Source organism: Fonsecaea erecta (assembly GCF_001651985.1).
Source record: "Fonsecaea erecta strain CBS 125763 chromosome Unknown Scaff13, whole genome shotgun sequence".
NCBI lineage: Eukaryota > Fungi > Ascomycota > Eurotiomycetes > Chaetothyriales > Herpotrichiellaceae > Fonsecaea > Fonsecaea erecta.
This window is the reverse complement of record NW_017387256.1, coordinates 248,735-271,569: the sequence shown is the minus strand read 5'-3', so window position 1 is coordinate 271,569 and position 22,835 is coordinate 248,735. Positions and strand designations below refer to the sequence as shown.

The following is a 22,835-nucleotide window of genomic DNA, read 5'->3' as shown; positions in this document are numbered from 1 at the left end:
CCAAAGTGGCTCGAGAGACGCTTAAAGCGGGTGCTCAGTGCCTAAATTACCGGTAGCCCACGCCTATAACGCCGGAACCGTGGACACTAGGGTCCTTAGTGCCTTCGAGCCGATGCCTTCTAATCAGTTGTACTTCGTACGATGAGTCCTGACCTTATCGACACCCACAAAGGAATCATCATCTTGGGGATCCATCTTTCATGCTTGACTGTGACATCGACTCCGGTGTCTAGAATGACATGTAGACAACCCCATCCTCCCGTGCCTTTGAGGATCAGAGTTGCCCAGTGCGAACATTGAGGATGGTAAGGATGGGCTCTCCAGCAGGTACCCCCTTCTCTGCCACCACCACCAATACAACTCCCTCGTGTTGATCTCTTGTCTGCGGTCACTTCATCAATAACACTGAGCTCGCTCACAACTCCTGACCTGTTTCATTATCTCTTGCTCTCGTCTACTCAACAGCAGTTCCACCGCTTTTAACGTCCTCATCGTGTCTGCGCCCTCGCCTCTCCCAGTGGCACCAGTGAGCTTGGACTCTTCGATCAATTGTCCTTCCTGCGATTTCAGGCCCAGGCAAGAGACTCCTCGCTTTGCCTACAAGATCTCTCCTCACCAGACGACAGTTTGCAAAGCGTACCCGCGACTGCGACAACGGCAACTTCATCGCCTGCCTCTGTTGTGACACTTCCGAGAGCGCGCCATCTCCGCAGACAATCTACCCGCTGGGTGATCGTGACCGTCGCTGTCGCCATGATCTCTTTCACATCCAAACCCTCCCTCCCTCTACCGCATGCCGGTACCTCTCTTGGCGCGGCGGAAATGCCTTCGCCCACCCTTATCTATCACGACCAGAAGGACACTGGCGACCTCGAGTCTTCCACCAGGTATGGTGTCACTTGGCGGAGAAAGATGACGAGACAAGGTTGCTGGGGATTACCCAGTTGAGGTGTCGTGGCGGCCAAGACAGAAAAGATGCAGGTGAACCAGCGACCGATGTTGACGTTGATGGTGCCCCGTGTCAAGGATACAATCGAAGAGGGCCTCTGGAGAATTGACTTGCATTCGACAATGGGAGGGCATCGATGACAAAGTGTTAGGGGCGAGTATCAGACTGAAGCCACTATGGTAGCAAGGCATCTAAGCAACCCGGTATTCAGCGTTTGGAGGACGGTCAATTGCAAGAGAAAGGCTGAGAAGTCATTGATATCCGCGGATTAACAAGACATGGACATTGATTCGCATCCCATGACACTATAAATCGAGATTACGCCAATGCTTATCGGATTTAAGGACGCTACAGTCATTGACAGTCATTGATATGGTCTCATTCTTTTACTAGTGGCGAGTTGAACAACAAGATGGAGGGAAGCTGACGGTGCTTTCTCACCGGAGCTGGGAACAATTCAATGCGATAGTGAGAGGAAAGAGCTTCGTTTCATACGACAGAGCCAGCGTGATATCCTATTGTGGAAGTACAACTTATACGCAAGGGCATACACCCGTACAACAGTTATCTTTTCGAAAACGCTTCAGGAATAAAAGAATCATTCGCGCCAAATCTTCGAACTATTCCACCCGAAGGGCATCCCCCTAGCACCAAAGAAAACGTTTATCGGCTGCAAATCCGTTTCCTTGCTGGGCTAGAAGATCGATGCCTGGGTTGCAAACAAAGCTAAACAAGCCATGTGAGATGTGTTTCATCAGGCGAAGGTGGCACCCATTGCCCTCCCGATCGCATCTTGCCTACCTGATGGGTTCTGCCATGTGCCCAGTGCGATCTCTTTCGATAGCGAGGCCATCATCCGTCGCTACGTGTTTTGTCTCCGAGACATTTGCTTTTTCACAAATTGGCTAGCAGCCGCACCCGTCTCGTTCTGGCATTGTGTCGTAGGATGAGCCTGCGCATCCACTGAAGTCGGTGTCTATTCGTTCTCTTTCTCTGATTGCCGCCTGACCTACATTTGATCTCCACGGGACAAGCGCCAGATCAACAATCATCACCACAGCGCCCCAATGCGCCGCCGACTCACCAGTCGGCTCCCTGCACAAGCTGGAAGGAGCCCTTCATGAGGTTTTGTTACGCCCGTGACGGCGATGACGGAAAGGCTGCGGCGTTTTCGAAGGATCGAATGGAAAGGGATCGAACTCGGACAGAATCCAGAAGGAGCCTTGCGTCCCAAGCCTCCTTGTTGATACGTATTCTTTTTGCTTTTCTTTTTCAATGTTTGGATTCTCTTGACACTCTTTGGCTCGGTAGGGAGTCGGAAAGACGCGATTTTGGACCCAGGAACGAAAGGGAACAAGGGGAGACACTGGGTCGGTTCAAACACGTCGGGACGCAAGGACGTAATATGTCATGGCGACTGCTGTGATAGATGACTCTGACAATGAAGCACCACCTAGTGACCAGCACAAAGATTTTCAGGTTGGTAATGTGGAGCTAGGCGCAGGACCCCGCGTGAGGGGATGACGTATTGATCCCAACACTACAAACTGGATCACTAATTGACTTTTACTAGAGAGCAAAGAGGCCTCAGAGCACTTTTCCGATACAAGATCCAGTTCATCCAGCGAGTCGAGACGGGACGAGCTCCAATGTCGGGACGAGTCCTGCTTAAATAGCGTCGTTGACCCTACCGCCCAACGGTGTGCCGCCGAAGCGAGTCTAACATCACGAGTCATTCATGTAGAAGCATACGCTGTCAACGCCCAATAAGCGCTTGCTGTGTCATGAAAAATGGGATTCAGGCAGTCGACCTTCCCGGGCGGTCGAAGTGCGCGAGTCATGCTCGTATGCCTCCATGCATAGCGGTTCAAGGAAGCCAACCATTGTCCCCTGTACAGTCCAGTCGGCATGGAGAAGAATAGACACACAGTAACGGGCACATAATTTATACAGGATGTACTGTAGTGTCGTAGCCATTGACACCGTGAAAACCCTCAGAGAGAAGGTTTGCATACCCCTCTGGGTGCCCCTACTAGCGACCCTGGAGCGTGAAGACCGTTCTTCCCCAGCGGGTACCCAAGCCGGCATCCCGGGACGGCAATTCTTTGGAGCAAAAGGCAGGATAGATTAACCTTTTACTTTGCAGTGTCATCCGCACCCTCACTTTCTCAAAAACCGCACTCAACTGGGGCCATGACATGGTCACGGACAAGGGTACCCATCCACCCACCCTGGTCAACTTTCAACATACTTCTGAGCCAACGCTTGATCTGAAATTCAAATTCACTTTGCTGGTTCATGAAAAGGCTCAAAGCAGACTGGACATTTCCTGAAGCAGTAATGTGAAGAAGTGTATTTGCCCTGCTGCACCCGGTGCTCCCAGTCGAGCGGCTGATCGCCGGACGGAAATCCTCGCAGCACGAGGCTGCAACCCGTACCAAAACTTGAGGGGAGGCCTCATGATAACGTTGACTGATATGATCTTTTGTCTCTGCATGTGCAGCCCGGCAGGCAGTCATGATCGTGGGAAATGGAAGGGATTGAGCGAGCCACTTCGACACACAACGACGCTCACGTGGAAATTCCTGCTGGTACCTTGTTGGCAGTTCTTTGACAGTTTCATTGCGCCTCGTAGAACGCAGCGCAACATCTGGTTGCATATCAGTTTTGCTTGACAAAATCTTAGTCGTGTGTCCTCAAAGGTTCAATGGAATGCCATGCACTGGGCGACTCAGCCCGCTCTCAGTGCTGCCACTCTGCCATCGCTGGACGAGACGGCGAAGGGTGCGTTGTGTACTCTTTAGGCAGCGTGCCCTGTGGTCCTCCAATGGTTCTGATATCAGGCTTCACAGTCTCGAGGAGGAGGATGGCGCAGGCAGGCGAGGCAGAATCTTAAAAAAAAAGGGAGCTTGAGCACTCAGCTCTCGATTTTGGTTGCTTTCTTGGGAGTTCTTGTGTTCTTCTGGAAAGGTATGGTGAGCCAGCTCATTGTGTCAGCTATGCAGCCGTCCAGCAGGGTGTTGAAAGGATGAGTATCTTCGTGCCGCTTCGATCGTTCGGCCACCCTGTCCGTCAGTAATCTGTTGCTCACAAGGCTCACCCGAACTCAGTGGTGTAGATTGCAATGTCCAAAAGAGAATGACGCAACTTGACTCGCCAGGATGCGCTGCATGCCTCAAGAGCATACAAGCATGGCAAGTTGACTGCGTCGGATCGTGTGGTGATCATCCTTGTCAAAAGCGCAGTTATTGTTTGACCAGGCTCAGCCGTGCAGCGTCTCAGCCTCGCTACCTCGGCAACAGGATTCAGTGCGCGCCCACGTGACGTCACAAATCTCCGTTGTTGATATTCTGCGTCAATTTTGCTTGACACATCTTCAACCGTCCCGCTTCTCAATACCCAAGGTTCTTCAAGCCATGGGTAGCCCAGCTGCTTCAGAACGTCGCGCTATCGTGCTTTCAATCCATATTTGAACTGCTCTGGGCCTGGATGACTCACTTTCCAGCTCCTGCTTGCAAGTCACAATCGTCTTTCAAATGCGAGGCACAGACACGGGACCAGGACGTTCTAATCTCGTCATGGATCCTTATCCCATGCGTGCTGTCAGGCTTGCTACCAGAGGATGGGGGGACCTCTGTAGGTCGCAGGGTCCAATGACAAGATGGCCTCCACCGCAGCCTGTCATCCTGGGCTCCCAATGCTGATCTCTCCGAGCTTTGAGTGAACAAATCCTCGGAGACGACTGATATCTACAGGCACGAGCAGCCACCTGCTACGTCTAGGCCATCCTGATCATCACTCACGTCCCAAGTCGAGCTTTCCGTCCGCTTCCGTACCTTCCTTCCGGGCCACGAGGAACGAAGGCCGTTGAGCACAATCCTACCTATTTGAAGGCGAGAATGAGCATATGGGAAAGAGGTAGAAATTCTTCGAAGAGGAGGAGAACTAGATAACATCTCTACATTACACACTGAAAAGGCAACATGATCTCAAAAATGAGGAAAGCGGAAGCCGTTGGTGGACAACACACGGCAAAGAGACCAGAATGACAACACCCTCAATCTGAAAGGGCATGAGGTGAGGAACATACACCATTCCTCAATTCCATAGACGCTGTTGGGCGCAGAAACTCCTACACATGAGTGGCACGAGGACAAGCAATGCTCTTTCTGGATGGGTTTGCTTTACCCCGTTTACCAAGGGTGCGCTCTATGTACTGCTCCACAGGCAGCAGGCAGGCAGGCGGGGCCATCAGGACGGCATGTGCTCGTCCCATAGCACAACGCTGCCTTGAGATCTGCTCAGGAAGATCCAGGTGCGGGGGCTCCGAAAGTCGCGAGATGATTTGGATCGATGTCTGATTGGGGACGCCTCTCTTGCCAGCCTGCGGACATACCATCGAGGAAAAAGCAAGATTTCCCATTCACTTACCCAGTGTCTATTGCCTTCGGTAAACATGGGGGCAGGAGTACCAAACGGCATTTGCCGGTACCATCCTACAACTCTCCGCGTTTTGAAATCCATTCTGGATGACCGAGGCGTGTGGTTGGTGATCAGAGGGTCGCGACATTGGTCTGGGGTAATGTGGAATTGGAGTCAGGTCTTACGTTGCCCTGTCTTGCGTTCCCCTATCTCACCTTGCTCTACATATCTATCCTGCTCTCCGTTGTCTGCGTTATCTGCGTCGTCCGGTCTTGCCTTACCTGATGTTACGCTCCGTTGGCCATGTCGCCCGTGTTGCCTGGGGCTGCCTACATTATCTACGTTGCTCTCCGGTGCTATGCATTGCCCTCCGTTCCTCTATGCTATCTACGTTGTCTGTTTCCGTTGCCCCTACCGCTTGCGATACCTACGTTGCCCTCCATTACCTACGTCGGCTGCGGCTGCTTGTGTTGCTATCCTTTGCTCTCTATTACCCCGCGCTACCCTCCATTGCTCTACTTGTATCCTCCGCTGCTCTCTGTTGCTCTCCGTTGCCCTGCTATACCCTGCGTTGGGCCTACCTTCCCCACTCCGCCTGTCAGAATAAACCGACGGCTGGAGGACTTCGCACAAAACGCGCGACGCCGGCGTCGCCGAAAGGAGGAAGACGGATGTCCTGAGCACTGCAATCGATCAACGAAGGAACACGAAGAGCAGAGGAACTCAATGAAACATCGATGAGGGAGACAGAGGGTGCACCGGGCTTGATTGAAACTTGCACGATGTCGGATTGAGTAGACAGATGGTCAGATATCGACATATATCGACAAAAGCACATCTCTTGGGAAGAACACCGGGCCAAGAGACAGAAAACAAGCACAAAGCCGTCCAAGTTGTTTGTCTGTGCAAGCAGGTCCATGCCACCCATCACAGTATTCTGACGCCCTAGGGGAGAGATGATGGCGGAGTTGAGAATACACCATGGGGCTTTAAAGGAGCATTCAAGCGACTCTTGATCGAGTGAAAGGCGGACCAGGCTCACTCCGCAGTTGGAATGTTGTCCACTCCCGAGTCGTGAGAACGAGATCTCACAAGCGAGTAGATAGATAGCTAGCCGTGAGTCGGACGTCTCTGGAGGCACAGCATATGAACAAGACACCAGAACGGGACCGTCCTGTCTCAAAGCACATATCCGGGACAAGCAAAGAACAAATTTCAAAACCCTCACTCAGTAAGCTCAATTCATTCATTGTCGATGTCGGGAATCCTACTTCCTTCGATGTCGAGTATGTACCACAGCGACTCTCCTATATTCCGAGATGATCAGAACCGGAGTCACACGCTATGCTGTAATGTACGATGTAACCATTTTTCGTCCACCACCCAGACAAGAAGGGGACAATAGATATCAAGGATCCACACACCCAGCCTTTCTTGAAAGGCCAGAGTCAACCCAGAAGACCACCGACACCATCGGTGGCCTTAACCCTGTAGTCCTTCTTCGAGGATTCCGGGGGCAGGCCACCCAAAAAAAAGCACAGTAACTCAATCAGTATGGTGATCAGTCCATAACAGATCGAGACAGACCAACGATCCCGTGTGTCCCACGCGCGATTTTCGACGAAGACTTTAGATCGGCAAGAATTCCTGTGTCTCCTAGATACGGGCAAGGACGATATCGACCCCCGAATTACAGTCGTTTGTTTGTAGACTTTTTGGTTTCGAGGCCTTCGAATCAGCTGTAGGAATGCCGGTACCCCGTTTCCGGCGATAAGTGGAAGAAAAATGGGCCCTTATATCGAGGAACCAAAGGCCCGTCTCTCCCATAACATTGACACTGTTTGGACTGACGAGCTCTCTCAAGATGCCGCGAGGGAGAGACCCGAAGTTCGGGCGGTCGAGGCAAAATACAAGGTTGATTAGTGGCTTGCGTAGGCACAAGTCACGATGGGAACGCGGGAAGAACTGGGAGAAAATGTTAGCAGACATTCCCGGGGGATGTTTCAGGACGCATGCACTCACCCAGCGTTCTTGATAGAACCAGTGGACAATATATCCACGCGCAGGTGCACACACACACACACACACACACACACACACACACACACATATATATATATATTCTCGTGTTTTTTTTGACCGAGTTTCTCGGTCGTGTAGGGACGCAGACCGGGTGGCCGACGATTACGCCGCCCCCACCCGATGACTGCAACTCTCACAAGCCTCGAAGGCAATGAGTTTTTCAGTGAGACAATCATGGGGATGCTTTAGCACCCCCATGGAGGGGGCGACGTCTTTTTTTACCATGCAACAGATGTCAGAGGTCTCACATGGACCGGGGGCGCCGTATCGGATGGGGGGTAATAGGACGCGGAACGGGGACCAGGTAAAGGGCAAAACCCTGCCAAATTGAACATGCGCGGTTCAATCAGTCATTCCTGCTCCACCGTCCGGCGACCCTACCCAACCGCCATTAGACGGGCGGGGGATTGGGAACCTCGTATGCTGGGAGTGCACGAGGTGGATTGTTTCCGGAACCGTGACCGAGTCAATGTCCGTATTACTTCCTTCCTGGCCAGGTAGAAGGAATGGGAGCCCCGGTGACGGTTCGGAAAGACCAGTTGTATATAAGAATGAACCTCAGTCCTGCGACTGGGGTCATGGCGCACCAGAGCCAGAGTGTTCACTTTCAGGTTGAGCACCTCGACGACTGGGCTGTGCCAGAGAACCATGACGCATGGAGGTATTTCGGCATAATAATGTGAGATGATCTCATGTTTTGGGCGACGCCAGCCTGACGATAGCTGGACGCTGCTCGGACTCGGCGGTGAAAGGGTATGCGAGGAGCGACGGCCTTTCCCTGATGCAGTCGAAGGGGCGATGGAAAGCCCTCGGCGCGGAAGATAGATGCTTCGCACTTGCCCCAGGTCGGAGAAGAGTCGTTCGCGACATCATTAATGGCATATAAGCAAAAGTTGGGGGGTGCATCTTCATGACGCTCATTTCTCGGGTCAGCCCGGACAAAGCTGGATGGAGTGTCCGTCCCTGTAGTCTTTTGCGATGTGCCAGCATCGACAGAGCCCCAAGGAGGAGACGCGAGATCCTTGCAGTTGCTCACGTGCAGGCGCTTCAGTTCGTATAAGCATGAACAATATCTGGGCCTGCGTCCGTCTCGTGGATAGACATGCATATCGAGGATTATACCCACATTTGACATTCTGGACGTGGGTCCACCAACAGTTTGAAGAACTCCCCCAAGCAGCGTCGGCGACGTACCCGGAAGTACGCTTCAGGAGATTCAGTGACTGTTGTCCAAGCGTTTCGGGATGGGATCTCCGCTTGGTCACGGGACTTTGTTTACATCGCCTCATCATCTTGTGCTGTCCAATTCCCCTTCTGTTCCAGTGGTGTTCCCTCGAATGGGCCATCAGCAGTGACGGACTTCATGTGCGTACGATGGGGTCGAGTCTGCTTGTTCGTCTTTTTTGGTTCGGATTGGGCTTCTGCAAAGGCGGCCTTGGTTGACAGCGAAGCTGAGGGATCCGTCACTCGAATGGATCTTAGATGAGACGTAGCACGAAGGACTGACGCGCACCGGTGGTTGTCCAGGATGCCCCAGGTCGGGGCAGGCGAAGCGGAGCCCTCGAGGGCAAGAACACGCCGATGTTGAGGATGTATCTAACCACAAAGCATCTTAGTCAAGTATCTGAGGAGAAACGGGGTGTCTTACACGTAGAACAGATGTCACACTTCGTCGTCGTCCTCGGGTCGTACAGACCCCCCAAAGGGCGGGAGAGCTCCAACCAAAAGAAAATCGAGACGCGGGTGGGAGCAGGCAGCGTATATGTATATTTGCGACACTCGTACTGGCCGAGTCAGCACGGCATTGGGGGAATTCGGCGCCGTTGGTCCTAGGCTCGACCCTGTCGCTTTGTCCTCGCAAGCTTGATCCTTCCAGCGCCCTTCAAGCGAAATAGGCAGGAGCTTCAGTATTGTGCGATGAAAAGCTATCTGCCGTGCTTCCAATAATGGATCGTCTTCGAGCTACATTGTCAGGACGTGCAGTGTCAGATCAAAACAAGCCGACAGGTACCGAGTAGCCAAGATGGTTCTAGAAGCCAGGAACGTGTTGTTATTGGACAGTGGCGTTTCCACGTTAGCGAGCGAGACGGGCCGTTGATGAGTTGCATCAGATTTCTTCGGCTAGAGGTCAGTCAAGGGTTTGTCGGTGACTGTATCAAGTATTGCATTGCACTTCACCATATGCCTCGCCACAGGTCTGTTCCGGATGAAGAAGGCCCAGCACAGGCACCCATGGACAGCTCTCTGAGGACGAGGATCATGTAAAATCACCAGAGCTTTAGTTGAGACCATTTAGACCCACGATCACATACCCTGTTGCAGCCCTCCAGTGCTGCCTTCATCTCAGCGATACAACGCCAAACTTGCCAGCTCAGCGTAATGCCATGCTAGAGCACGCCATGGTGTCTCCGCACATAAGTCGGGCTCAAACTAAAGGGCGAACGGAATGTTCGTCTGTGAGACTCTCGGCGGAAGGTTGATTCCAAGCGAGATTGCATCTGCAGCTGCCGCTTTTGCTTAGATACGAGGCTGTGTGAGGCTCCACAAAGCGGCCAATTGTCGAGCTGCTTATGGTAAAGCGGCGACATATCCAAATGTTTAAGCCAACATACATCAACATTCTTGCTGACTGTGCTATGGGAACACCTGCCTCGTGCAGTCGCTGCTTGCGGTTTCCTTTCCCCAGGGACGCCATGGAATGCCAATCGGAGATGCAGGGATTATTCACGAGATTTGCGGCTGAGGTGATTCGAAGCGAGGCTGCAGCAAGGCTAACTGGCTTCAGGCCGTCCCTCGCCAAAGACGCCTGTGGGGAAGCAAAACCATCCTCTTCGTCGGAGGTTCAGCCATGGGCAACAGTCATTCCGCATCATTAGCCAACTCTAGGGTCCTCCATCACCTTCGGCTCGGTGGGAGATATTATTAGCGTCTGTTTGCTGGTCAGAGACGTCGTCGATGCGCTGGATCAGAGCCGGGGTTCCTCAGCCAAGTACCAGGCCTTCATTCGGGAGATTGGAAGCCTTGAGCGATCGCTTCTCCAGTGGATCTCCTCTCCCGGTCTCAGATCGTGGGCATCTGCAATGCCGCCCGTCAATCGGTGGAGAATTGCCGAACTTCTCTCCAGACGTTCTCCAAGAAGATAAGCAGATATGACCTTGCGCTTGGCGAGAATGAGCCAAAGAGGATGATGCATGATGTGAGCATGAGGTTCTGGTGGCATGTGACGGAGAAAGAAGCGATTGCCAAGTTCCAAGCGGATGTCGCGGCGCACACCAATGCTCTAAATACGTTGCTGGCGACTGCCAGCGTGTCAGTATCCCCGGATATATGCGGAGATCGAGTTAACTCGGCTGATTGCTACAAGAAAGATGGCGCAGAACAACAATTCCAAACTCGAGCAGCTTGCGAGCGCCACCCAAGAAAGTGTTCAGCGCCGTGACGGCCAGCTCCTGAGAATTAGCGACAAGCTTGAACACAGCAGCTCACTCCTGGTGGACGGCAAATCGCTCCTCGAAAGCCTTGGAGCGGCATCACCTGCCTTCAACAGGGCAGCCTGGATGTGAAAGACTCGGTCAAACGGATCCTGTCTCTCAACGTGGCCTTTACAACGCCGTGCTTGCAACACACTCTGGCCTTCCAAACCGTTTGGAACGCACGCTAGTAGGCGAACCTGCCATCCTCGAGGACACCTTGGGACGTCTAGCCCGGTGCACTTGCAGTTCATTACCTCTTGGAAAGCCCTCGACGCAGTCCTAGAGGTGCGATTTCCCGGGCTGGAGGGATTTGAGATGATAACTAGAAAGGAGTTCGTCCTGCAAGAACATGCGACAGGCTATGAAGTCCTTCGCTCACAACCCTGGGAGAGATCGATTCTCCCCGGGTAGAGAATCGAAATGAGCTTCATTTTCAACAGCCAGAAACTGTCCCCGGATTTTGCAACGAATGCTTGCTGTCCCAAATGTGGCTTTGTGTCTTCTGGAAGACAGGACTCGGAAGTTCAATGGTGAGTTCATTCCATCCGCCACAATGATTGCAAGAATCAGCGCCAGACTGAGCAAACACTGATCCACGGTTGGATTATATTGCAACATGCCATCTCTATTACAGAAGAATTACTGTGGAGGAAGTCGAGGCTTCACTGCAAAACTCAACTCCTGCGAGCGGGCGGACGGTGCCAGCGTTCGGACAGAATCCCTTCGGACCGATACCGCCGCCTTCACGGTCAATGTCCAAGCGGAAGAGAGAGGATGGATTTGATGATACTCTTGCTCGATTCAAGAGAGTTGGGCTGGTGTCCAAGCAAGTCAAGCTACGGAGTTCCGCCATTTTGGGTAGAGCCCAGTGCATCAAGTGGCCTACGCCAAAAGTCGTGATCGTATTTTGTTCCTGACAGAATGTACTGCCTCGACTAGACGAAGTCGGGATGGTCCCTAGGAGCAGTGTTGCTGCACTGCCACAGGGAATGGCTGCCAGGCAATCCTCAGGCGTGAAAGACAATCGTCGGAGTTGTGAAGGCCAGCACGAGCAGGTGCCACATATCTTCGACAGTCCCACGAACCGAGTACGCTCCTGTGCGATACATAAACGTCATCACGGGCCCGTTCTTGAGGACGGATACCGAGGACACACGTGATGGGATTCGGATCGAGGGTGGCAGAGACTCAGGGAAGAATCGATAAGGAGGTTGTGATGACGGAGATCCTGTCAGGAAGAGGTACACAGTCCCTTGGGTATCACCCAAAAAGACTAAGAATCCTGTCATCTCATGACAGAAATTTGACCTCTTGGCTTATATGCTTGCCAGAATCCAGTTCATGACAGATGCCGTGAACAAGTGACTTCTTTTAGGAACTCAAGGTTCTGTAGATGCTTCACCGGTCAAAAGTGTTCGATCCCTCTGGGATCAGTGTAGACCAAAGGCTTCCCCGTCAGACACATTGTCGTCGTCAGCGGTCATCGCGGTGCAGGGCCTGGTTGAGATCGCACGCAACAGCATAGACTGGCATAAAGGCCGCTGCGAGCATCGTAACCTTGGTCCCTCTGACTTTGCGCAGGAATTGGTTGTCCAGCAAAGCAGTTGAGGCCTCGACTTGTGCCATTAGAGAACTTCTGTGTATGTGTCCAGTCATCGAATCTGCAAACTGGCAAATATCGTTGAGCACCGCAAGCAGACAAAACACAGGTGTCGGTGAGCCCATGCAACTGCATGAACACCCTGAACGACGGTATTTGATTGTCCTCTCTCTTGTAGCAGCATTCCTTGTGCCCATATCTTTGGACAGCCAACAGCTGAGCACTGAGAGTAGGCGTGCCCGTGCATGCACATGATCATACGCCGTTAGGTTCGTGAACAGTCAAAGGCCAGTGTGGCAAGGCGGTGTGAAGGAGGTTGGGTAACAGCAGACACAGTGAGCAGGGTAAGGTCTGTCCGAGAACGAACGCCAAGGATTGGAGAGATGGACTTCGTGAGAGCGCTGTACTCAAATGGCTTGAGGAGCTTAATGCCATGGGGCAAGGGAGCCTGATCTGGAGCCTGATGGGCATTGAACCACGTTGCGGGCTGCAGCCGCGAGACGGTAGCCAATACGCCTGCTTGCTAGAGGTGTATAGGTCCAGCAACATCACCAGGGTGCGTCGACGAACCGGCCCAACCACTTTTCGATGTCTTTTGTTTGTATCTCGGTCCATCTCTTTCACTCTTGGAGCTCTGTAACACTTTTCTTTCCGTCGTTGCCTTGCTTAGGGGGGCAAGTGGATGAGAGATTATCTCTTCAAGGGGCACGGAGGACGATTTGGCACCTGATGCCATAGGTTTTGGTCTGCTGGAAGACACATTCACTCAAGAGCCGGATCCATCACCGTGGTGGTCGCTCTGCTGGGATGGTGTATCCGGCGGTATAGGTTTCGGATGCTCGAATTCTGCGAGGACACGTAGAGGTGGACGCTTTTCAACAAATGTCAGCATACAGATCAGAGCAAGTGGACAAACCTGACGTCCTGGAGTATGTGAAGAGCCTTGTTTCCGAGCAAGTTAAGGGGTATTGATTCCAGGCCAGAAGAGAAAGAACGTGCTGTATTTGGTGAGCGGGTCAAAGACCAAGCCAGCGACGCCGATGCAGCTGCCATTGCAGGACCTTTTGTAGAGAAGTTAAGCACAGAATGATGCGTTGGTGATCAGAACGACAGAGAAGGGACGAGACTTGGGATTGAGGATGGGTTGGAACTTGAATCACATGGGCACTCAGCGTCAAAGGGCTCAATCACGATGTGGAAGAGGATGGATGAATAAGTAGCGAGCGCAGGAGCAACAAAAAGCAACGACAAGTATGTGGTAGCAACACAATACATCAGACTGTGGCGAAGACGCACAACGTCCTCCCCAACTGTGCTCCAGACAACCTCATGGCTTCCACTCCTCTCGAAGCAAGCAGTTCTGAATGATGCTGCGAAGTGGCACAACAGACGGAGCAGCGGGCAGGCAGTGAGAGCGATGACGAGCATCATGTTGCTTGAAGCCAGGGCCGAAGCCGCAAACTGGTATCTTTGGATTTGCCCTTGCTCTTACTTCAATGCGCCATTATCCAACCGGTGTAGACTTGTGTAAGGGTGGAGGATGGAGAATGGAGAATGGAGGACTCTCGATATTGCGAAGTCCAAGCATGGAGGGAAAGGGTTGTGTCGTCAAGGAGCTGATCTTCACATTCGCTGTTCATGGCCGTGAAAGGGCAGTCGACGTCGGCGAGGCGCGTCGGAAAAGCGTGACCATAGTTTGTTATCGCCCCGCAAACATGGAAAGGATCGCGATCGTGCAGGCTGTCCCGGCCCTCATCTTGCTCTGCATTCATCACGGGCAGAAGGACAGAATTGACCTGTGGATTGTCAGAGTACAACGAGCAGCATGACACCGAGGACTTCACAACGAGCAACTCAGGGCAGACTACCAGGATGCGGTTTTGCAAGCTCACCGCAAGGTGTGAAAGTTTCTATGACAACTGCAGAAGTGGTTGACCGTGTTGTTTTCTAAAGATGGTAACTTAGCCGGATACTGCTGAAATTCTTAACTATGATAGGTGGAGAGCTTTTCCTCTCTTTGGACTAGTGTATGATAATGCCAAGACAATACAACGCCACAAATCGTCGACGCCACAACCCATTGACCTCACGACAACGTCAACCCTATTATAACGACAACGCCACGAGAACCAGGCGCCCTGCAAAAGCAGCGCAACGCCACAAAGATTCGGTTTCTGCAAGTCCTAGAAAAGGATTACCCGAAGTATCTGACATATCATCCTTGCGCGGTGATGTATCCCTGGGAGAAGAGAGTCGGCGAGCCTTATTGTCATTCGCTCACAAATCCGTATGAGCTGTTGTCCAACGTTCTTGAAGGTGCAGCTTTCAAATTCCTTGTCGGCGATACCACCCCACGAGGCAACAAAATGTGGGCTCTTCGGTAAACTTCATCAGGGTCGCATAGATGGCCTTATAACCTCCCATAAGCTATAACTGCAAGTGGTGGAGGAGTTTGCTCCTTTAGCTCTGGGAGAACTCGCTGGCAAGGTAAGATGTTCTGGCGGGGATGAACAAGCTTTAGCTTCTTGTCTGCGCATGCAAACTACGATATCGTCCTACGTGTGGGATACGTATGAGATGCAGGATATGGGGACCACTTGACTCTTGTGGCTGCAGCCTGGATTCTTGGAACCTCATTTCTAATCCCCAACAAGTTTGCTCTCCATTTTGCGGTTCTGACGCAGGTAACACCTTCAGCGGGAAATCGAGGCCAATTTCGTCAGGGATTGATAATGCCGTCATGAACGCCGGCTCCGGCAACCTGCCTGTCGTCCTTTGCGCTTCAGCTCATATGGCCTCCAAAGCAAGAGATCGTCGATGACCAAATGGGCCGTCACAAACTGCATGAAATTCTACACTGGTTCAAGAGAAAGCAAGCTCTCCGTCTCTGGGGTCTTTGTAGCGGGGTTTTGAGAACAAAGAAGCTGGTTCTCCCTTGTGTCCTGTTTGCGGCGTGAGATGGTCACCCTCTCCCTTTGTCCATGCAAACCGATTTTGCGTGGAGTAAACAAAGGGTCAAGTTCAACGGAAAACGTGGCTCTTCTGGATTTTTGTCTCGTATCCATTGGTTCGTCCATCAAGGTTGCTCAGAACGCTACATTCTCTATAGGATCGCCAGCGACATGCATCATTTTCTTACACAGAGAGGGAATAACCGAGACAAGACCTACATTGAGTGCCTTATCCCTCTCAACGACGAAGCGATCGCACTCGCCCAAGCCGGCGACCACTGGAGTGCCGAAAAGCTCTACCGACGACTCCTCCGGCTCAGCCGGAGCCTCCTGGGCGACCGTCATCCCTCAACAATCACCTGCATTAACAACCTGGCCACCTCTCTGAGCAAGCAGGGCAAGCACCGGGAAGGTGAGCAGCTGCATCGCGAAGAGCTGCGTTTGAGTATTGATGTGCTGGGCGAGACGCACCCGGACACCTGGATCAGCATGAACAATCTTGCGGCCGTACTTGTCGACCAGGGAAACAATGGCGAAGCGGTGCGTGTGCTGCGGCGTGTCGCCGACCTCAAAAGAGACGTCTTGGGAGAAAATCATCCCTCGGCGGTGAAGAGTGCGGAGACACTGCGTTGGCTTGTGGCGAATGGGTCTTGACACTGCAACATCAGGTATGGTTTTTTGGAGTGAAGAGCTGGTGCTCCTAACTCGCAGACCCGTCAAGGAAAGACGTCCATGCTTGCCACGCCCCGCCAGCACCGAATGGAAATTGCCTTCTTTGTGCATGATCCTCTGCTTAATTTTATTCCACATCCGCATCTACTTCGATGCATGCTACGCCGATGGATATATTGTTCGGAGGACAAGATATTTCATGGTCCACTATGTCGTCAGAAAGCCAGCATCAGCGACAGCAAATACATTTTTCCGGTATAAATGATCGAAGCTTAGTTTGTTTCCTTTTTCGAGCGCTTGTCCTGCTTGGTCAACTTGCTGTCAGTTCCATTTCCCTCTTCCCCGTCCTGCGGATACTCTGTCCATGATTTGTCAGAAAAGATGGCCCTCGGATCGACTTTTGGATAAAACGCAATACGACGCACGCCACGCAAGGGAGGTCGGTCAGGCAAGGGGAAAGGTCCATCTCTCTGATTGGATTACACATCTGTAAGGACAGATTGGACTCTCCCCAGCCCAAAATCAGTGTGGTGATGATCTTTGCACCTGGCCAGTAGGAAGAGGCATTCATCCTTCCTCGAAGGGATGCGGTGGTCGCATGGCAACTCCCGATACCCGCATCGAGCCATCGAGCACACTTGTTCTCTACAGTTTTCTCGCGTGGAGTCCAAACTTCCCTCTTCCGTTGAACGTGTCTGAGACCAGCACGCGGTATTGCAGCATCCGCCGAGCGGGAGTGCTGGAGATCGAATTGTTCTTCCTTTCTTTGAATTCGATCGGGTATGGGTTCTCTTCGCTGAGGCTGTTTTGTTGGCAGAGACCAGGTTTGGATTCATGTTGCGTTTGACGCCAATAAAAGTGATATAATGAACATGGGAAGGTGAAAGCAAAGACGCATAGAGAGATATACCTCAAATGTTCGAACCAAAGGGGTCCAGACACTGAAACCGGCTTGATAATCTACAGTTTCACCCAGCCTTTCTGTGATTATTTGCTGGAGCCCAATGTGGTCGGCTTTTGAGGTCCTGTCATCAGGGTGGGCTGGATCGCTCACGTGACCAGAGAGTGTGTGGCTGAACGTCTTGAAGTTCAACGGTATGATCTCACGGCACGTTGCGACGAGTTTCAAGACGATGTCTCGTGTCTCTGTCTCTGTACCTGACGTAGCCGAAGACCGCCAGGCATTTGAAGCCGGCAGACGGACTGTGGCGTTGAGATAAATCCATGGCTGCAACTTCTTGGGGAATGACTGAGTGCTTGCAAGGGCTTCGTCATCCGACAGGGGATGCGAGCCATTGTATGAAAATCAGTATGGCTGGACAGCGCCGTCGGTTAAAGCTGGAGCTGCATAGTACGTCAGTGGCCGAACATTACGGGGCTGTGGAGGAAATTTTGAGGATGGCCAGAAATAGGTGAATTTTCGGTTGCGTATATGCCCGATGAGAAAGAAGCAGCTGCATGGAGCCACAGCGTACATACCTGCAAAAGTGGATATGCGCCTTTTTAGACGGTAGACTACTTTCGTGGATAAGGCCGGGGTTATTAAGGGCCTGGGAATTGTTACCAGGATGAGCCTCAGCGGTTCATCAACGCGGTTCATCAACGCATGTGCTTGGATTTTGTTGAGGCCGCAAACTAAAATAACAGTGAAAAGAAGCTCGTCCTTTCCCAGGTGTAAGACATTGCTCGAAATACTGGAAGGCTTGACAAATTAGGAAAAAGGCTGTTCGGATCCAGATCGGATGGGTCAGTTGTATCGTCGCAATCGCGGCGACCGCCGTGAAGGGCAGTTACTGCCAGCCAGGGCTAACTTCTCAACGCCGCACATTGGTGACGAGCATGGCACATAGTCAGATATTGGGGAAATCTTGTAGTGGTATGGCCTGTTAGTTTGGAGGTGTTTGAAGAATCGATACCTAAGCAGGGCCATGTGTTTGGGCGGGCTCGCTTGTGCTGATTACTCATCTTATCCGGTCCACATTCTGCTTGAAGAGAGCTCCAGACATGCCAGTAGTTGAAGACTATTTGTCTATTTGACGCACCGTTGGGATGTCGCCGACCTACTGCTCTCGTATCTACCTGGTGCACACTTGAGCCACCACAACTATGGAGCTTTTCGCCTATTCGATACACGAAGGTGCCATCGTCAGTGATGATCGTTGTTGCCAAACTCGCACACACTTGAAACATCGCCAATAATGAGCTCCGTTCCCAATCTTACACATGCTGGAGTCATCACCAGTATCGAGCTCATGTGCCTAGAGAGCGCCCACTTGAGCCATCACGAACAACCGATCCGCCACCTCAGCCCGGAATGTATTCTGGTTCCACCACAGAATGTTCTCTGCAATCAAGAGGAAGACTTTCAGAGAGTACTCGTTGACAGCGTTGCACGCGTAGTAGGGATACATGTGATACTCCGTTGTGCTGCCCCTCGTGATGGGGAAATGGATTGAGAGTTGGATATGAGGCCCTTGCACGACAACAGAGAAATAGAAAGGTTTGATCTCATGCATCCACCGGCTGGAGACGTAGCTGAGCTGTCGGAAAAGCTTGATCATGCGCCTGCCGGCTGTCGCAGCTTGGTTCTCAGCTTCGAACATTGTCTTGCCAGTGCCTTGTGCCTCTCCTTCAACGACAAGGATTGGAAACAGAGCATCCTTTCCAGTGGGATCCGTGGAAATGTTGTATTTGCGTTGCAATCTGGTCAGGATATCTTTGGTCTCGGACGGCGTGATCCCCAGCTTTGATAAAGCGTCTTCGAGTGCGGCGTGCCGAAGACCGATTGTACAATGAGGACGAGGAGTCTCGATATTGTCACGCTGTCCGCCAGACCCACCAGTGTGAGATGTTGCAACAGGACGACCAGCCTCATTCTCAACTTGATCCTGAAAGACGCCGAGATTAATCTCCGGTACTGGAGGACTTGGTTTGTTCCCTACCTTCCAATCTAAGTGAAGTGTTAGCATGCGATCGACGTAAGAGTTTAGAGAGGTACCTTACCAGCTTTTCTGACCATATTGAGGCCCTTGTCTGCGTCCAGTGCCGCGAGCGCCTGAATAATCACCTCGACGGACTCATCCTCTTCTCTGTTGCTTCCCATGGTGCGAACGAGTTTACCGGATGCAGCCTTCGCTAGCTCAGCAATCTGACTTCCCCTCTTGCTAGTTATCTTACGATGGAAGACGGCATTCAGCCCCGGCTGGAGATCATCTGGAATCTGGACGCGGTAAATGAAGACTCTGGCATTTTGAAGAGTATCGTACCGATAACGAGCTTCTGGAGCCGATGATGTCTTGGTAGGATCCTGGGGGGTCGCCGGTAATACCGCCGCTTGCGTTGTGTTACGAGCTTTGTTGCGAGCGGTGTAGATAATTTGTGGGTCGGTAGAGTAAGCCCCTATCACTTCCTGAAGAAACTCCAAGTTGTCCACAGTGAGCGGGTAGATCAATCGTTCTTGTTGTTCCTGCTGATCAGAGTCCACATCAGAGGCCCGTGCTTGCTGATGATACCGGTTCACGTTAGTATTGTCTAATAACATCTCGTTATCGGGCTCTTGTGGTTGTTGTTGAAGTGAGAGCACCTCCGGAGCACGGAGTAGGATCTCATCATCAGGATCTTGTGACTGTTGGTCGTCCGACGGCACGCCAGCAGCACCGAGCAACATCTCGTCAGGCTTTTGTGATTGCTCCTGGTCGGAGGGCAGGTGAGCGTTGTTGAGCAACATCTTGCGGGATGAAGGAGGGGTAGGAAGATCTTCAAAAGTAATGTAACGATCAGCCATGTTGGACAGTGTGATACTGCAGAGGGAAAGGTATGAGAGAAGGGAAAGATTTGAGAGCAGGGAAGTCTAGCTTTCTCTTGCGTGTTTGAAACCTCTGGCGCGAGTTTCACGGAGTCGCTGCCCTAAGTCCTGAAAGACACTGCCCGACTGCCTAGAGTTGTGAAGGATTATGGTGTTGTGGAGCCAAGACGTGCACAGTAACGCACTCGCCCAGTCCTGGTAGCGTGAAGGAGGGAATCAGGACGTCAGTGATGTTAGGCACTAGACCGCTGCCTTCACAGCCCGATGTGGGGACGATGTCAGCAGCTTTCTCCCCTTTCACTCTTGAAAATGTAACGAGAAGACCCCAAACTATCTAGTGTTTGGGGTTCACCATGGACATCTCGAACGACAGCCTCGCACCTTCATATGCACTTCGCTCCCTCTTGTCTCATCGTAGCTGATTGAGCAAGTCCAACTCAATGAGGGCGGGAAAGGTGGAATCTGCCTGAAAAGCCCGCGTAGACTTTGCTGACTGCTTTACATGGTGCAGAAAATCGGATCCTGCTTTGTGAAGGGCGGGCTGGAGGGTCTCGTTGGTATTATTTCTTGCTCTAGAGCCAGCATCTCTTGTTCCAAATATTTTCGTGATCCCCTCGGTACGTGGGAGTGAATTCTCTTTGGCGGACCTCTTTGGCACATCATACAAAGGTTTGCTTGCATTTGTGGCAGGGCTGAACAATGAACGTGGCAGTAGCGTCGCTTGCTCCATACCTGTCTGAGTGTGACAAGCCAAGGTCCTTCTACCGTCAATTCCATGATTGTTGGTAGTAGCTTCGTCTTGTGCGCAGGTGAACTTGTCGTGGGACGCCGACAGGTTCATCAGTTGCCGTTCTCGTACCTTTGCGGATAGGATTGTGGCAGGATTCCTTTGTGGCCTGTGCCGGCGCAGACCAGCCCTCTTTGTGGTGTAGGACCACGAATGAGCTTTGTCATCGCCGCATGCACACTCAGGAACATGCTTGCCGTGGAAGCGCCTTTGTACTTACAACGGCACCTGTGGCTGTGAGTAATGGGACAGAGCAACCCTGTCCCTGGTCGTTATGCGTTGCAGAAAGTCCTGTTGGAGGTCAAAGTCATGGCTGATGGCATGGGCATTTCCAGACAGAAATAAGAACCTGTAACCGACTAGGTTCCATTCCCGCAGCAGACAGCATACTGACTCCATGCCAGCCTGGATGAAGGGCTCTGGAACAATCATCAATCAAGAAATGTTACCACTCGGCCACTTGCGTGAAACAAAAACACCCGATCGTCCAGGTTTGACAAAGGACTGTGGACCCAGTCAACTTTGCGCAGAACACCTTGGTACACATCGTCGGCTTGGAAGAGTATGCAGTGTAAGACGGTGGCGAGAAAGACAATCTGCCAGTATATGAGTTCGACATCTGCTAGTGCTGTTGTACCTCCGGGGCGAGTGCACCAAAGATGAAAGGTACGGCCTGTCCACTCCGAAGAAGAGTTTCATACAGTCGACACGGCGCAGTCCCTTGTGATCACATAATGATGCTGCTGACTTAGGCCCTTACCACACCATGGTCGAATATCAAAATCCTGCGTCTAACGAGGAAGCCGTAGGGAGGAGATCACCCTGCAGGCTTAGGTACCTCAAGCGGCACTGCACAAGAAGAATTCCGAGATAAATGCCAGTAGCATCCCAAGAAGTCCCTGACCATCCCTAGCACCAATGATTCGGGGCTCTGGAGTAAGGTTGACGCAGCCAGAGACGGGTGTATGACGGAAAGGCTTGAAACATCGGACAGGGAGATGTAGAATTTTCCTTTCAATTAGAGCTGCACGTGCCGATAGACTTTGAACTCTTGGCGACGACCTTTGACTTGATCCCATCAACAGTTGGCAACAGCTAGCATTCTGCCCTTCCGCCAGGGGTTGTTGAAGGCTCTCTTCCTGTAGTTTTTTCGATATGGAGATATTTCTCTTCTTGGGAGGTCCCCCTTTCACGCCAGCCTCGTCCTGCATGTAAGCGAGTCGCCTGGCCCCACCACATTGTTTCAGTCTAAGACCCGGATCTTGTATATCCTATTGGCCATTTCGAGTGAGTGTCACGTGACTACTTATGCCAGCAGGTATCATTTCGGGGCTAGGGGTGAGTGAGATTTCCATTCCTTCTTGTACTCCCCCAGCAGGCCGCCTTCGGGTATTTCACTTGACGTGCCAAGAGCGCGATCGACCAGAGACAAAAGTTGAGGTGAAGGACTCACTAGCACAGTAGATATGCAAGGAGCACTCAACCTCGTGCGGAGGTACCCTTTTTAGCCGTATGCGGAGTCCATCATCCAGACCATGTAGCTTGAGACAGGAGATGGGGAAATCACTCGGGTTACCAGTGGGTGAACACAGTGCTAAACGGACATGTACAATGCACTTCTGTTGAAGTTAACACGTTCTTTACCATTCTTGCGGGGATTCTAGCGGTTTCAGCCTTCCAAAACCAATTAACAAAACGATGGAACAATCGCATCAACACAAGGCATTTACCACCGGCCAGCCAGGTTTTTTCTTTCTGCCTGGTTCGATACTGTCTGATCCTGTTGAAGCGGAAACGAGACATTGAGTTGTTTGGCGAATGGCGAAACAGGATCAATGAGAGCAAGGCACCACTCTCTGTCTTCAAGCACAGCCTCTATCCCAGTGTATCCGGTCGGTCGACCAACGATCGATGAGAGTCAGCATGGTATTGATCCGCGTAAAGTGTGCGCATAGTCAATATGCTGACAAGGCCAGGTGGATTTGGATGTGTATGTTATTGGAGACAGTATTTGTCTGAAAGGCTTGCTTGAAATTATGGAATATGAGTACAGTGAACCTGCTGCCAGCGGCCCGTACCGCCTACTGTGCTTCC

The 22,835-nt window shown here is 51.9% G+C and overlaps 3 protein-coding genes across 3 annotated transcripts; 2 read left to right on the top strand and 1 right to left on the bottom strand.

The window, feature by feature from the left end:
• Positions 1 to 10,655: 10,655 nt before the first annotated feature.
• AYL99_11010 (hypothetical protein) lies at positions 10,656 to 11,016 on the top strand (the record flags this gene model as incomplete). The annotated part of the gene is made up of 2 exons (XM_018842516.1): positions 10,656 to 10,762; positions 10,818 to 11,016. 2 exons carry the CDS (start codon positions 10,656 to 10,658, stop codon positions 11,014 to 11,016), a joined length of 306 nt encoding a protein of 101 aa, XP_018687929.1.
• Positions 11,017 to 15,648: 4,632 nt separating this feature from the next.
• On the top strand, positions 15,649 to 16,131 carry AYL99_11009 (hypothetical protein; the record flags this gene model as incomplete). Its single annotated transcript, XM_018842515.1, has 1 exon — positions 15,649 to 16,131. One exon carries the CDS (start codon positions 15,649 to 15,651, stop codon positions 16,129 to 16,131), a length of 483 nt encoding a protein of 160 aa, XP_018687928.1.
• Positions 16,132 to 18,407: 2,276 nt separating this feature from the next.
• On the bottom strand, positions 18,408 to 19,933 carry AYL99_11008 (hypothetical protein; the record flags this gene model as incomplete). The annotated part of the gene is made up of 2 exons (XM_018842514.1): positions 18,408 to 19,099; positions 19,153 to 19,933. The coding sequence occupies 2 exons, from the start codon at positions 19,931 to 19,933 to the stop codon at positions 18,408 to 18,410; spliced, it is 1,473 nt and encodes a 490-aa protein (XP_018687927.1).
• Between the last annotated feature and the right edge of the window lie 2,902 nt (positions 19,934 to 22,835).